We start from the raw sequence: 16,957 nt of genomic DNA on the forward strand, positions 1-16,957 counted from the left end.
CGGTGCTTCCCCGGTCGTTCCCGGATGACGCCGGAAGAGCCCCGGTTGACCCAGGCAGAGTCCCGGTCGATCCAGGCAGAGTCCCGGCAGAGCCCAGGACGATCCAGGCAGAGCCCCGGTAGAACCCCGGTGGATTGAAAACGCCCGAAAATGATAACATTAATACATAATTTTTATATAATATAATATCTATTAGTAATTCGTGATGATTTTCTGAAAAATCCTTATGCCATACTGGATAGAAGCGAAATGGGAAGGGTTTTAATACAAACAGGTGCAATCATCGCAAACTGTCGTTATTCTTTTGAAATGATCCGGGCTTTGCCGGGGCTCTATCGGGATCAACCGTAGCTCTACCTTTATCCTCCGGGGCTCTGCCTGTAGTTACCGGGGCTCTGCCGGCATATACCGGGGCTCTACCGTAGCTCTACCGTAGCTCTACCGGCTATATCATACCCCGGATCATCCCGGGTTTGTGCCGGTAGAGCTACAGTGCTTTCCCGGTATAACCCCGGTCGTTCCCGGCAGAGCTAAGGATGAAGCCGGCAAAGCTATACCTTCCCGGATCATCCCGGACCACCCCGGTGATATTAAATATTTTATTCCATCCGGGGTCGAATGCCGGATGTTCCCGGATCATCCCGGATCATCCAGGACGTTGCCGGCAGAGTTACGGATGTACCCCGGTTGTTCCCGGTCGTACCCCGGTCGTTCCCGGATCACCCCGGACGTCTACCGGGGCTCTGCCGGGGCTCTGCCGGGATGTAAGTGAGACTGTAACTTAACTACTCGAACACATCTTAATGAAGGCAAATCGATTATGTTCACACTTATCCCCGGAAGGTCGACAATTTTGTCTCATTGAAATGCTTAAAGTATACATTTCCGTGTACATTTAAGAAACTTTATAAGTAGATTTTAAAGTTTTATCTTAAAACCTTTAGTCAGGCAACAATATCACTTACTGGTAGGTATAACAGGGTGTATTAATTAACATATGAAATTGTGTTTATATTTCTGATAATTTTATGCTGGTTTCTCTTTTTTATATCATTGTTAAGTTTATTGTTTAATAATTTACTTTATCACATACTTAAATAATTAATCTTTAGATAAACTATAACGAACATAGGTACGAAAAGTTAAAAATAAAACAGAAAGATAAAAATGACCGTCAGGTTAGATTTTCAGTGTAACGGTCGATATTTACATTTGAATTTCGATGTTACGTCATGTGACTTTCATCATCCTGTGACGTCATTGATGACAATCTGGTGAATCTGCCAAGTGAGGAGATTTTAATTGCAACGTTTCTGTATTCGGCGATGATGTCATCTAAGCACATACTTCTCAAAAATGACTTTGATATCTTTATATGCTTACCAGTGTAATGTTTTTTAATTATATTGATTATTTCGTTTTTGATTTTATTCTTAACTTCAAATTGTGTAAAAATTTTTACTTGTTGTCGTCACGGCTGTGACTCCGTAACAATGAGCTAACTTTGTGCCGTGTGTGGACATGATATAATTTGCTGGTCATTCGAGTTTAAATCTCTGGATTTATTTTTTTCCCACCACTTCTCAAGTATTTCTTTTGTCAGTCAAGGATATTTTGCAAAATTTTCTCTTGTAAGTATTTCACCGACATAAATATACTTGACTTATTTTCCTTAAAGTCCTCCAACAATAGCAGGAATTTAATTGAATGAAATTAATCTCTTAATGAAGATGTTTTGGTAATAATTATTTCCTCCCAAATGTAAAAGTAACTGTAAGAGCTTCAGAATATAAGCAACAAGAGAATAGGTCTACATCAATCCGTCTTATTTGTTCATAAGACACCCTTGCCAAAGACTTTCACATTTCCGGGTAGACACATTTTTTGATAAACTTCCCTAGCCTATAGACATTAATATCCCCATTAATTACAAATACAATGTGATATGGTAATATATTTGAATAGTTTTGAGCTGTGTACCTTCCTCGCAACGTTTTTTTGCTAAGTTGTTACAATTTTTAAAGTACTTTGTTGAAAAGCATTGTATGAATAATGGTTTTGCAATAAATACTGTCGTTTCAGTATTTCCATTAAAAGCATTAAAAACCTCAAGTTTAGCCTCATGTGTTAATTATTACAAAATATTAGAAAAAACTTTTTGACATGACAAGATTTGATGATTCTGAAATCTTAAGTGTCTATTCTTTCAATCTGACAAATATAAACTTATGTTAGATCAATACTTCCTCTATTGTCTACTTACTCCATGAGTGCTTTCAACCCACAACGAAATAAATTCTACTCCATGATTGTAACCCACAAGGACATTAATTCTCAAAGATGACGCTTACGCCCTTATTTCATCTTATGTAAACCAGTAGAACACGTATTCGTATTCTTCCGCTAATAGATATAACCATATGTTTTTTTTTTCTAGAAAAACTTAGCAACTGAAGGATCTCTTATGGATCATAGTCAAAGGTTAATTTGCCTAGCGTAAAACTCTGTAGGTTTTTGACGGATTAAGGCATTTGCACTTTCATTTTTATTCTGATTGCATTTTATTCAATAGCAAAACTTAAACTTTTTAGATATCTTTTGTTTGCACTAAGCGTTAAGAAAAACAAATTATATTTTGTCTTAACATAAATGCTACTTATAGACTTGGGGCAACAGGCCTGGAACCAACCAGTACAAGGAAAAGAATGTAAAGTTTCTTGCTAAAGGAAACAACGGCTTGCCCCTGGCAGGGTTTGAAACTACGTGGTCAGCACATATTGAAAGATGGACGAGCGCATTTCATACGCATAGCCTTGTAAAGTACCACTAACAGCGTTTGTAATGTGTAAAATGCAATTTATATGTAGGTTTATGCCTGTCTCTATCGCAATTTACTTAAAATATGTTTTTATCAGCATTAATTAAATGCTACGAGTATGTATATTGTGAAATTTTTACTGTTTCTTTATTTTTTTCTATTATGTACTGTTTTATTTTCCTACCATGTTAAAGACCACTCACATCAATCAAAGAAAGCATAAATCATATTAAGTATAGACAAAGCAGCTGTTACTGCGTGAGACAAAATATATTCATCATAGAGATGGGCAGGCGATAACTATTTTCACTTCAGCGTCCATTGAAAAAGCTTTTAATTTCATCATTTTACTAGGTCATTTAGCACACCTTTTTATTTCTGGTCACATGTAAACTGTTTGGACAAAACATGCGAAATGTACATTAAATTCAGAGAGAAGTGAAAAGTGTCTATGCGATCTTTGTATGATTAATTCAAAACTATATTGATCCACATGTTTCGTTTACGATATCATTTGATAAGTTTAGATAAACATGTATGTTCATTGAATAAGAAACAGTAAGAATAAGGGATAAGTTTTTTCATGAATGTATATTTAACGATTTGTATTTATCTATAAAGCGATTCTGTGCAATTTTAAAAATAATAGTTAGTCAGCGAAAGAAACAACGAACGTTCAAAAACGAACGTTAAAAGAACTTAAAGCGTGTCTGCGTCTTCCTTCAGCATGTAATGTTTTCGCCAAGAATACGAGCCAATTTTGTGTGATGTTATGTTAATAACTGGAGAAATATTCAAATTAGGACAGTGCTAAACTGCTGTCATATTATTTGTGAAAATTTGTTAAATAAATTTGAAATAATTAGTGATATTTTTTTTGAAAAGTATAGAAAATTTGCCCCTTCTGGATCTCCTCATTTACAATAAAGCGAAAAGAGCTGATATTTTAGTTTTGTTAAAAAAAAATTCTTGAGCTATCATTTCTTTTAATAAATGAACTTATGAGGCAATATGAGAAATAGGATTGCACCTAACCACGTAGCGCAAACGCTGTTTATTGGTTACTAAAACAGGAATGTTGGTTTCATGATGATAATGGTCAAGGTTAATTGCACTTGCATCTCTTTCATTTTGTACGTGTTATTAAGAATATTCTTGCAAGATATGTAACTATACTGTATTCTTATATATTTATAAAGGGGATATATAAAAATGAGGGAAACATACCGCCATTAACCGTTTTTCTGTATGTATAATAAAATGAACGTAAAAATGCCCAGTAAACATCCGGTACAGCAACAGCAGACACACATAAAGGTTTTATACAAGTATTATTATTATACCGTGCTTATTATTTGTCACAAATACATTATGTAAAGCCATGTTTTAAAAGGTGGGATAGTACCACATATACAAAAACAATAACAACAATAATGATAATGATAACAACAACTATATTTTGTTCAGTATAAAATCAGCAAAATTTGTCATCGTCTATGCCTAAATTTTTTTTTTTACATTTGTAGAAGGTTCTTGTTTCTTGTAGGACGAATAATTTAATAAAACTATAGGCAACAGCTCTATAGCTTAACATACTTAAATTAACATATAGGAAACATTCATTTTTTTCCAAAAATTAACAGATAGTAATTATGTTCACCATGTGATACCTAATTGCATTAATATTTCTTTCTGTCAGTTCTTTTTATAATTTGTAGTTGTAAGTTATTTACCGTCATTTCAACGGTTAAAAATTGTAGCATTGCCGCTACCAACAATAATAAACCTACTTTTTTGCACATTCAATCAGGCACATGTATTTTCATGTACGAATGTCAACGTTAAGGCGGCAGATCCACGTTACTCGAATTCCGTTTCTCTCGAAGTAAAATACCCAGTACCTTGGATTTCGAGTTACCGAGAGTCAACTGTATATACAATTTCCTATCACTTTCGACTACATATTCTGTCTTTTAGCTTCATCATCACTTTTTTAAAATGTGGATCAAGAATTCCATATAGGATCGGATTGATAACGTGATTTATAAAGTACAGTCGAAAAAAGAAGAAATAAACTGTTTTCGATCCACCACTCATGTCTTTCAAAATGTTTTTGGCAATGAACGATAGAAGTGTCGAGTACAAGATAATAGTTATGATAAATAAAATTGTTAATATTAGCATTATCTTTGTCTTCCTGCGCACACGGAAACCAACAGATCGCTTCAGTCGTAGCGAAGTATTCGAGCGTTTTTTGTCAGTTTTGGAATTGGCAAAACTTACTCCGGGCACGGTTAGAGTTGTTATCCGGCTTGAAGAGTCTTCCTCCTCGTCTGTTGTAAGTCCTCCATCTGACGAGACATAATTAAACATGGCTTTCTTTGATTTATTGCCAACGGCTGTAGAATATCCGACATCACTAGTTTCCTGTCTTGAACTTAGCTCGGTGTCTTTCTTTATGATGACATCCGAAGAAGCACCGGTCGTAATTGAAGTAATTGTGATAGCTTTATCGTCAGATTTTTTACCAACACCCCCTTTTCCAGTGATAAGTTTTCGTGCTACGAGTATGTACAGACCGAATATCGAAATGAGGCAAACTGATATCATACCTTGAACTGTATAAGAGTATTTTAACGGATGGTCTGTCTTATTGTATTCCTCGTCTTTTTCACACACCGTTACATTTACTGTTTGATTTTTGTATTCGTATTTAGCAGTGTGTATTCCCCAAAAGAAGGGAACAGGCAACGCAATTATAAACGACACAAAGTAAACGACACCACACAAAAATAAAGCCATCTTTGGTCGTATCTGCCATCCAAAAGGTGAACAAACTTTTCTGTAGCGATCTATGGCGATGATGAGAAGACACAATGTTTCTGCTGCAACAGTGAACATGTTGAAAAAAGACTTGATCTTACAGATTAATCTATACGGGTATATATACCAGTACATTTGAGTTACCATCTCTCCAGGCATTGTCGTTAAAGTGCTGGTAAAGTCCACAACCGCCATACAGAGCACGAAATACCGGAAGTTGCAGACATGATAACGAAATAAGAACACATAAATCACCAGCAAGTTTCCAAAGAACCCAACTACAACCTCAATTCCCACAAAGACGGTCACTGGTAAAACAGCTTCTCGAAAATCATCGTTTAATTGTCTTGCCAATTCTTCATTTGTCATAATGTCGTCCGAAATCTTTTTTTCTCAAAGCAAATATATCTTTACTGTATTGAGAGGTGATGCGATATGAAATTAGTTATGCAGATATCATAAGGACAACTTCCTTAAACTTAATAGCTAATGATTTAAGTGCATTAAGACAATTTATATATTTTCCCTTCCAAAAGTAGTCTGTTTTCAAAAGTTCTTAATACAGTGTTACTTTATTCGTTTATAAGTGACATATCATTGAGATGTACAAAATGATAACCAACAAACAATTTAAATGAAATTACATTGAAGTGACTAAACCTTACCTAAATGGAACTTAAAGCGAATAACAATTTAAGAGTTTGAGCTTGCTCAGATATGAATTTGATTATGAGAGATTCACAGAAAACAAGTGATTGTAATAATGTAATATTCGTCATTAAAACTTAAATGTTTAATCACCTTTTAATTTGTAAAAACTATAATAATGTACTGAACTTATTATCTTAAGTGATTTGATCTACGTGCGTTTTAAACTATAACACTGATCAAATATGGTAATAAATGTCAGATTTCAATACTTTTGCCAACATATATAATAGATAATACAATATAATAGTTTCATATAAACTATTGCTTTCCTCCATCGATAAGGGTCATTTGACTTTTTTTATTTAGATAGCAATATGGGGTAATTTATTTAAAACGAAATTGTAATCAAATTATAAAAAAACTATGTCGTATACATTCTTGCATTTTGAATTTATTGATATAAATAGGTTGTGCTATTTATCAAAGCAAATGTTGCACTCCTACATTCACAAGAAAATGTGTTATCTTCAATATCTTTGTAAGAAAAAGATAAGTAGGGTTATGTGACTATTGGTCTCAATACGGTTTCGAAAATTGACAAAAACTTTAAATTTTATCTGATTCTCCGTCTAAAGAGATTGAATCTTTGATCAAATTCAGAATCTTTATCACACTTTTCATGAGAGAAAGCTCGCTCCGTTATATAGCGTGTAATTATATTGATGTGTCATTACAAGGATTGTTGTCATGGACAGGTACGGCGGAGGTTAGTATGCATTAAACAAAGACATATGATCCTCTTTAGTCTTAAAAAGAACAACAACTAAACCTTATTTAAAAAAAAAGAAAATGTGGAGTCAATTGCCAAACAGTTAAATAACTTTAATAACGCAAATCAGGGTAAGGGTCTAGATTTCTTTAAAAGCAGCCGTTTTTAGTGTTGGATTAAAATTTTTATTACAAAATTCCTTAATCAATACATAGACGTGTATTTTGATACTTATTTCATTGAAATCGACCAAAATTTTATCAATTTGGAATCAAATGCTCGACGTTAATTTTTCTTAATTTTATGAATTGGCCTGTCAAATCTTGATAGGTGTGATCTTTTTAAATATTCGCAATGTACATCGTTTTGAATATTTATTTTCTAACAACATTCTCAAGAGATTGTTCATGTGCACATTTAGTACTGGGGTTTTCAATGACATTTGGAGGGATAGTATAATAATACCAGTGTACAAGTCTTGGCCTCAGGATGACCCTTCTAATTATAGAGGAATTTCCTTAATCAATGTTATGTATAAGATATTTTCTAATACTATATATGATAGGTTATATAATTTGGCTGATAAATTTTATAAAATACATGTAGTTGAATCCCAAAGCCGGATTTCGAGCCGGTTACTCTACAATTAATAATATTTTCATATTACAAAGTATGGTACAGAAATATATTAGTAAATCGGGCGTACGATTTTATGTTCTTTATGTAATTTTTAAAAAAGCATTTGATGGACTTAAACATTTAAATTTATTCAATACTATAAACAGATGCGGCGTTAGGGGGAATTTGTTTCGTGTTGTTTTATCAATGTACTCAAAACTGCGTGGATGTGTACAAGTTAGTACTACCAAAACTACAGAATATTTTAAATGTAACATAGGTACAAGACAAGGGGACGTAACAAGTACGATTATGTTTAACCTGTATATAAATGAGTTATCTCCCTTTCTGCTTTATAAGGGACATCGCGGTATATTCATTACGGATTAAATTCCCGATATTATATGCATTCTTTTCGCCGATGATGTTGCGAATTGCGCCGATACTGCGACCGAACTTCAGTCTCAATTAAATTCAATTTCAAAATTTTGTAATAATACCGGTATGTCTATAAATGAAAATAAAACTGAAATCATTGTATTTTGAAATGGGGGACCGCTCAGATCAAATGAAAAATGGTTATACAACGGCAGTTCAGTAAATGTCACCTCAAGGCACAAATATATAGGTCTTTTATTTACACCAAAATTATCTTGGACAAAAGCAAAAAATAAACTTGCTGCACAAGCTAGGAAATATATTTATGCTATTAAATCATATCAAAGAAATTTTGGAAAGTTCTTAAACTCTGATTATTTTAAATTATTTGACTATATGGTAAAACCTATACTTACCTATGGTGCCGAAATTTATGGAAGTGAAATCTCTGAAATTTTGAACAAGTTAAAATACAATATTGTTAAGATAGATTTTCTGGATGTAAATTTTTCTGTTAATGATAATGTGGCACTAGGAGAATGTGGAAGGATGCCTTTATGTATTGATCATCATGTAAAAATGATCAAATATTGGTGTAAACTTCTTTGTATGCCAGAACATAGATATCCTAGAAATTGTTATTTGATGTTAACTAGACAAGATAATGTTGGAAAGAAAAATTGGGCTAATTTTTCTGAATTCCAAATTGATCTTACGCAAAGCAGGGTAAGGAGTTAGATTTCTTTAAATAGCAGCCGTATTTGGTGTTGGATTTAAAATCTGATTGTACAATTCCTTAATCAATGCATGGACGTGCATTTTAATACTAATTTCATTGAAATGAACCAAAATAAGAATATTATATTCGTGTAAGTTCATTACTGAATTTATTGAACTCGTTGAATAGAATATTTTGCTTGTAATACATTGTGTAATATATTTTTTGTTCAACTCGTTCAATAAATCAAGTTTTGAACCTACGCTCATTCAATTTCCACTGTATATTGACAGACAATCAAAGGTTGAGTTAATAGTTATTTTTACGTAAATTAGAAATGATATTGTTTGAAATTTTTGATAAAAAAGTAGATGTCAGTCCTATGTTCATCAGAAAATGTCTGTGAAAAAGAGGGTAATCATCTTTGGAGACATTTTGTGAAAATTGGATAGTCAATCGTATGGGAATAATTGAAATATGTAATGACTGAAAAGCGAACTGTGCAAACAATGGTCAGACCTGCCGTGTGAACTTTTTCTGCTCTGGTCGCATAGGTAAAAGCTGTTCCCGAGAGCAACAGGTTGAATGTTAACATACAAAACCAGTATAATTTAAAGAAAGGAGAGTGATAGTAGGAGTCGCAATTCATAATACATTTATTCATGGGTGTTACCTGATACCACTGGGTCTTGTAGTGTTAATAGTTTTCAATCATCTGAATTATGGCAGTAAGTCACAATGAATTATCCAGAGCACAGATCAGCCACTGCATCTGCCAAGTATTTTAACAGACTGAGTACTAGTTGCCTTTACTTTTCGTAATGAACTGATAAGTTTTGGGCAGAGGTACAGTGTGAATGACCGTAGAAAAGATTTCATGATCAATAACAACGAAAGTGACCTGCACCGTCCGGAATCGAACCCGTGTTGCCCGATTGACAGTCCAACGCTTTACCTACTGAGCTAACCGGACGGCTTACTGGATTTCTTATTCACAAATTACTAAATATATAGACAGGGTTGATGTTTGACCCTCGCGCTCCTTCAATAACTTTTCAGATGAGACTTTTTAAAATGAATATAACACAAGTTGAATACGGCTGAAGAAGTGTTTGTTACATTTTAAGTCATACCACGATGAAAGAGCATGTGCTGACTTTTGGGTAAAAGGGCATGTGACGACTTTTCGCCGAAAAGCATGTTGTGACTTTGAAGCATAAATTGTGGAGGAAAACCTTATGTGGCCATTCGTGCGTTATTTCAGGCTCAAGCGAGCCATCATAGATGAAGAATATATCACCACCTCGTTTTCTTACTACCATATTTATTATATTTGCCTCCCCGTCCCCTGACTACACATATATGTGTCCGTCTTTAAAAAGGAAATGAAAGAATTCAAGAAAACCTACTCTATATAGAAACAATACATGTTTATTTAAGTTCTACATTATTTCATGAACAGATAAGGGTTCATGCAAATTTGTAATACCTAGCTTAATTGTATATGTATTTGAATCAAATGCAGATGGCATTTGCGCAGTACAACTAAGTCTTATTTGGTTTAAGAATGAGTTATTAACCAAACTATCGTTGACAATAACATCCGGGTCATCTGCTTTTCGAACCACGTGATTAACTAGCACGTGTTAGCAGTGGCGCTGTCTGTTAGGTAAACATGTAATGTCGTCATTGTCCCGAGAGTGCTCAGACAATCTGGTGGTGGAGTCATAAAGAACTGAAATAAAAAAAAGAAAACCAGCCTATGACTTATTTTATAATATGAAAACCTGATTTTTCTTTTCTTGGCTCCTTACATCGGCATTTCCTATAACGATGGCTACCTTTGCAATGCAATGTTTTCAAAAAGGCATCATTATAACCAGATGGTGTTTGTCCTAGAATTACCGAATGCATTTCCGATACCATTTACAAATTCTTAAACCTTATTAAAAGTACAAAAAAACACGTTTTAACACTTTGTTTTTGGTTTTGAATTAATATGCATTTTTTGTGCTATCAAGGCCTTCAGGACCAGATGTAACGAGTACTGGACTAATGGCTCTGTCGTCATATCAATAACAACAAAACGCAACTTCCGGTGATTTTCCCTCAGTTCAAGTTTACTCAGTTGCAAGCATGCGCAGTAGGGACTTATATATAAATTAATACTATAAACTTTATTGCATTTTTCATTGTTTATGTTTGGGTTTGGGAGATTTGCTTTATTTATATGTTTGTTTTTTAAGCCTGCGTACCCTATAAGAACTTCGTGGAGGATGTTCAATGCGTGGAGAATAATCCTTCAAATCCATTGCTAAAGCCCATCCAAAACCGTTGAGAACACCGCCATTGTAGAGGAGAAATACCGGATATGAGTTGTCACAGCTCATGTTCTTACTAAGATCGTACCAGTAGTGGAGACCTGAATGTAATAATGTGTTTGTACATGTAGAATGAGAAGTCTTTTGTGTTAACAAATTTGTATTCATATTCAGGAATGTGTGTCCACTAAAACCTGCACGCCTCCAAATGTGTCACAATATTTCAAGAAATTCAAACTTTAGAAAAATGTATTACGATCTTAAAAAAATATATAAAGATTCAATATTCAATTGATAATTTACATGTTTTGTGCAATTAATGACTTATTTTGCAGTATCGGTCACTATAATTCTACTGCGTTTATAAGAGGTAATAATGTATATTTTGACCTCTTTTTTGGTAATTAACGTAGATCTTAAGTGGTATTTGCAATGTGTAAATTACTTTCTTTGTTAACTATATTTTACTTAAATATACATTTTCAAAAATTTCAGGAAAAATAGCATGAATCTGGAGGCATGTCGCTTTAAGTTAACCAACGAACTGGATGAATATGAAGTTAAGAGATTTTATAATTCAAGAAAAAATTAACATTTATGAAAGCCACATGTGCAAATAGTTAGATGACCATCCGCAAACTATTTGAAATCTTGATAGTTTGCTCTGTCTAAAGATGAATATTCGACAAAAAAGTAACCGACTATTCATAATTGACTTTAAAGCAAAGAACGTAATGTTTCAAATAATTTGATACTAATGTGATTTTTACTGCTGGCTAAGTTTGCCTCTGGGGTACAAAGAAGTACAATCAATTTAGATAGTTTTGATATTTTTTGACGTACCCATTGTAACAAAGCAAGCTCCTTTAGTCCATTTACTAGCGTCAGCATCAGCGACTGTTTTGGGTATAGTGATGGAGTGGGCGACAGGATTGGTTCCATTCTGAATCCACAAACCGGTTCCTGTTCCTTGAGAGTTGAATTGACTAGCAGTTCGACCACCGTTGCAAATAATCGCTGAAACGAGTGAAAGAAAAAAATAGATATCCAATGAAACACCTACAAAGAACGACCACATGATAAAGCAAAAACCTGACATACTGTCATAAAGTGCCGTTATTTACAAATTAGTATTCAAACCGTTATACAGTGCAAAATAACTTATTACCACGCATGTAAGGCCACTATATTCTAGAACGGTTTGAAAGTACATCGAGCATGTACGCACGCACACAATAGTTTGGTTCGGGTTTGGGTGGTGACTTTTGAACTTTCGCATTATATTGCACGGTATCTAAAATTACAAATTAAGATACAATATATACAATTTTCAATGTCCAAAGCTATTTTGGAAGCCAGTGTTATTTATATTACATGTGTATTTTTATTTTTTTATCTTATAAAAAAAATCAAACATGTTTTTATCGCACCAATCTGAAAATTCGTACTTACAAGGGTCTACAAAGTAAGCTGTCACGTAGTGGTATCCATTGTCTAAAACGACTGGTGAATTCTTCAGTGGTTCAAATGGATAATTGTTTGGATTTGGACTGAAATTGGCTGGCCACTGTGAAAGAGAAGTTGTTAAAAACATTATAAATACACCCCATGCACCCGTCCTTTCACAGAGAAATGCGGAGAAATAGGCAAAATACGTCGATTGTTTTCTAATTATCACTAATTATTTAGCCCAAGCAGAACTAGCCGTGATAGAGCCTTGCCCTCAATGTCTAGGATATAGTCTAACGGGAAGTGTTGGGGATTTAGCCTAACCGCGATGCTTGATATAGAATTAACCCACAGCGCTGGTGATGTAACATAATCCGAAACACTGGGATATAGCATTGTTGCATCATTATTACACCTTTCCATGCAGTTTAAATCACTGGGACCATATATTCCGAATTGTTTCCTATTCAAATTACGTATGTTCTCATTCGATTTCAAATTTTACAAATTCAATAGGTTCAGAGTAAAATGATATGGTTTTATCATACGTTATCTGTTGAAATAAAATTTATCTTAATTATAGTGGGGAAAAAGATTCCCACTAACCCTTTAGCATTTTTTTAAATACATGCAGGAGACTTCTGGCGCAAATGCGATACTTACCCCAATCTGGATTCCGGCAATGTAACCAGCTACGTCAAAGATAAGTATCACTGCATGATCTCTGCTTTTGATGAACCTTTCTCCCATAAACTTAGGATTATCTGAGTACAAAAATGTACAAGTATATAACACTTGGAATGACTGTCGTTATCACATGCATACATTTTACATGGGACTTGACCAAAAGTACGTTCATTGATAAAAATACAATAAAAGGAAATTGTTTATTGAATCCGCTTGTGAACGATTCTATAAAACTCTAGAAGCCGGCTATATCAAATGCAAATCTAGACTTTCACTTGATGTGGATATTGTTAATATTATCCAGTTCAGATTTTTATGGCCCTTTCCTGCATACACTAATGATTAGTTTTGATCCTTTTTTTTCTATATTGATCAACAAATATTTTCTTACGTTAAAATCTATAAGAAGTCCAGCATGTCATGTTTCTTTATTATCTTTTAAGTGATTATGTAACTGAGTCAATGGGTAGCTTTTTGCTACTATTATGTTTATTAAAGAGCGATTATTGAGCGTACTATTTTATCACAAAAAACACGTGACAAAATGTGTATTATATACTTTTTTATAGCCTGGGTTCCAGTCTCTCGATTTTTTATGTGCTTCTGTTCAGCAAAGCGACGTTGATATTATTCAAACACGATCGAGTATGAAATAGCGTGTATGTTATGAATAAGCAAAAAATATCAACGCCTGAATCCCAGGCTAACTTTTTTATGGATGCCATACAAGCGATTAAATGTGTTACCACTGCATCCGCCGGGATTGAGTGAGACCCATTGACTAGATAAAGCTGCGGCACGTGTACGTGGCATACTCTTGAAGGAACTGAATGGGTTAAAACCCCATGTCACTGAAAAAGAAAGTAAAAAGTGCATAGTCGTCACCGTTTTTTACAAGATTTACCTCCCTTGCCAAAAGTTGCTGCCATAAAAACAATATAATATAATTGGCAACATATGAACAGCCGATTATACGTTAAATATCAACTTTCTTTCATATTCAATTCATATGCTGCAGAATATTACTATAAAGCACCAATGTGTAAAAGATTTTTTTATTACATGATAGAGTTATGAGAGATTTAATCTGATATATTGGAAACTAAATCCAAAAGGGCGGTCATGGAAGTTATATTAATTGCCATGTGAGAACAAACATCTATATACGAAAATTGTTTAGATGGAAGACGTAAGTAAAGGAGGAAATATTTGTCTTGAAATTCACAGGAAACAACCAAATAAAAGAAGGAATTTCAATGAATATTATTTTGTAAAATATTATCGCGATTTCTCATGCTTCTGGTAGGCTTAAAACTAATAAAGTAACTAGTAAAGTAATTAACGTTCAGTTTAGTATATATGTATATGGTTTCTTGCACTAGGTAACATTGGATTAAGTATAGTGGCTAATTTGTGCCATTCATTTTTTCGCCACGCGACCCCGCCAAGCAAAAAGTCGGTAATTAACAAGCTAAAATGGCGGGGGCTCGGAGCGTGATTAAAGAAATAAAACGGGGGTGGTGCGGAGCGAAAAACGCTTATTAGAAGGGGCACGGGGCGAAGATCTATGAATAAAACTTCGCATCAAAGCCCCGCTAATTAGCTTGTTTTCGTTACGCGTCGCCGCTGTTTTCTTTGTTAAATATCGCTTCGCGCCCCCACGGGCTAACGTTCTATTTATTAAATCCCGCCATTTTAACTTATTAATTCTCAATTTTTCGTTTGTCGGTGTCATGGGGCGAAAAGACGAATGGCACAAATCAGCAACCATAATTAAGTGTAAAAAGCTTCAAGACATAATTCACATTGGATTGGACGAGTATCAATAAAGAACAAACTTTGGCTAAATTAAGTGCGCGTTAGTGTTTAGCATTAAAAGGTGCCTTTTTATAAGCAGAATTAGGAAGAATTTTGTCAACTGAAGAGTGATACATACAACAACAACAAAAAACAACAACAACAAAAAAGCAACCCCTCCCCCTTTAAAGAAACAACAAGAAACAAACAAACAACTAAAAAATTTAAAACTTAAAAGTTTAGGGATAAAAAACACAAGAAAACTCCGGAAAATTACTCACCTTTCAAGCCGTTCCAGCTTGAGTCTGAAATAAAAAGACGGCACTGTGAATTTAATATGCAATGTGCGTTTTCCATGTATTAAACAGTCAAGTACTTATGGTGTAACTAAATCAAAACAATCACATCTACTTTAAAACCTCTAGTTCTAAAGCGAAACTTCTATATTAATATAAATCACGTTATTCCAAAGCGCAGATAAATATAAGAAATAGACCACCTATCATTATTAAATTGACCTTCCAGTCAAACATTGAAAGGATCGAGACTGCGGTAAAGGTCCGTTGAAATGGTCTTTGTGGTGCCGTATATGTCACAATGACGTTGAATGTCGCACTTGCCGCTAAATGTCGCACATTTGCCGCTGAATGCCACAACCGCCGCTAAAATAATGTCTCAAAAATTTTGCCGTTTAATGTCGCACCATTTAACCTTACGTTAAATGTCACTACAATACCATTTTATGTCGCAATAACTGAAATCTTGTTTAATAACTGGTATTATGTCAACATTAACGTCATGTAGGTGATCTGGGGACTAGCTAAAAACTTGCTGTGATTTACAAAATAAATGGTTGAAATTGAAGTCATCTTAGTCGGTATTATAATCTGATGACCACAATTCATGCCAAAAAGCTCCTTGGTGATAAAACACATTTGTATATTTGGTTTCTAGCTACGGCATCGGCTTGAGATTGATCTAACTCACAAATTTTTGCTACAGTCAGTTTACTGTTTTACAAATTTTAATTGTGCAATCATCACTTAAGGTCCCGTATGCAAAATATCAACGCAGTGTGTCTTTTTTTTTGAGAAAGTTACAGGCGTCCGAAGTAAAAATGCTGTCATTGTAGGCCAGAAATGTATTTAAGGGGCTACCTATGGTGACAGAAAATGCTCTGAAACTTGCTAACATTCTGAAAGAAAATCAAGCTCACTCTTTTTTTATTCGTATTCTACCTTTATTTCCGATTGAGGCTAAGAAATATTTGTAAGAATATCCAAATGATACGTTTCTATTATTTTATCAATATTTGAAATATTTCTTGAAAATGTACCAATTGTAGACCGATCAACTTTAAAAAGCATTTTTCATCTTGAGTCGGCAGATGGATCGGACAATATTTTATGTCCAAAAGCTACTAGCTATGTTCAATGTTTGTTGTAATTTTATACCACCAAATAACTTAATTTTATTATGAATATACAACTTGCGACATTAAACATAATTGTTGCGACATTTAAAAATAAGGGAAAATCGTGCGCTATTCAACGTAACCATTGCGACATTTAACGGCGATTTATCGGCAATTACGGCATTTAGCGGCATTGGTGCCATATTAAGCGACAAGTGCGACATTTAGCGGTGTTTCATCATATAACGGTACAATCAGAGATGCTATCTAGAGATGCTAAAAGTTGCCAAATGTTCTTAACAGTTTTCGTGCGACGTAAAACCCAACCAAAACTATTTCTTAAATAATACGAGTTATATAATATAATATTTTTAGCAGTAAATTTTGTTCGCTTATATAGAAGCGCACACGACTTTGAATAATTTCCTCATTTGATACAACTATCTACGTTTTTTAATAATTTTATTAATTAAACCAACAAACATGGTCATCTGGCTTTCATTGTTTGCTTTCA

General features: G+C 34.1%; 2 protein-coding genes across 5 annotated transcripts in view; both read right to left on the reverse strand.

Moving 5' to 3' along the window:
• The window catches only part of LOC132752698 (uncharacterized), a 109,014-nt gene that overhangs the window by 63,764 nt on the left and 28,293 nt on the right, over nucleotides 1–16,957 (reverse strand). Inside the window, exons 2-8 of one of the 4 annotated variants that reach the window (XM_060743060.1) lie at nucleotides 15,311–15,334; nucleotides 13,979–14,083; nucleotides 13,209–13,309; nucleotides 12,549–12,663; nucleotides 11,940–12,113; nucleotides 11,031–11,197; nucleotides 10,185–10,510 (exon numbers count right to left, since the gene is read on the reverse strand). The exons of 1 other annotated variant lie outside the window; for it this stretch is intronic. In XM_060743060.1, coding sequence (XP_060599043.1) covers nucleotides 10,412–10,510; nucleotides 11,031–11,197; nucleotides 11,940–12,113; nucleotides 12,549–12,663; nucleotides 13,209–13,309; nucleotides 13,979–14,083; nucleotides 15,311–15,334 — 785 coding nt within the window. In that variant the 3' untranslated portion in view covers nucleotides 10,185–10,411. Of the gene's footprint in view, nucleotides 1–10,184; nucleotides 10,511–11,030; nucleotides 11,198–11,939; nucleotides 12,114–12,548; nucleotides 12,664–13,208; nucleotides 13,310–13,978; nucleotides 14,084–15,310; nucleotides 15,335–16,957 lie in introns of those variants that run through there. 2 more of the 4 variants (XM_060743061.1, XM_060743062.1) reach the window with 2 other exon arrangements.
• Nucleotides 4,351–6,161, reverse strand: LOC132752697 (D(1) dopamine receptor-like). The gene has a single exon (XM_060743059.1). The coding sequence runs from the start codon at nucleotides 6,008–6,010 to the stop codon at nucleotides 4,766–4,768; it is 1,245 nt and encodes a 414-aa protein (XP_060599042.1). The 5' UTR covers nucleotides 6,011–6,161; the 3' UTR covers nucleotides 4,351–4,765.

The sequence above is a fragment of the Ruditapes philippinarum genome, unplaced genomic scaffold (genome assembly GCF_026571515.1).
Source record: "Ruditapes philippinarum isolate M1 unplaced genomic scaffold, ASM2657151v2 ctg3878_1_1_1_1, whole genome shotgun sequence".
Classification (NCBI taxonomy): domain Eukaryota; kingdom Metazoa; phylum Mollusca; class Bivalvia; order Venerida; family Veneridae; genus Ruditapes; species Ruditapes philippinarum.

Bases quoted from the DNA above. Each gene is read 5' to 3' on its own strand.
- LOC132752697 (XM_060743059.1), bottom strand. From the start codon at position 6,010: ATGACAAATGAAGAATTGGCAAGACAATTAAACGATGATTTTCGAGAA.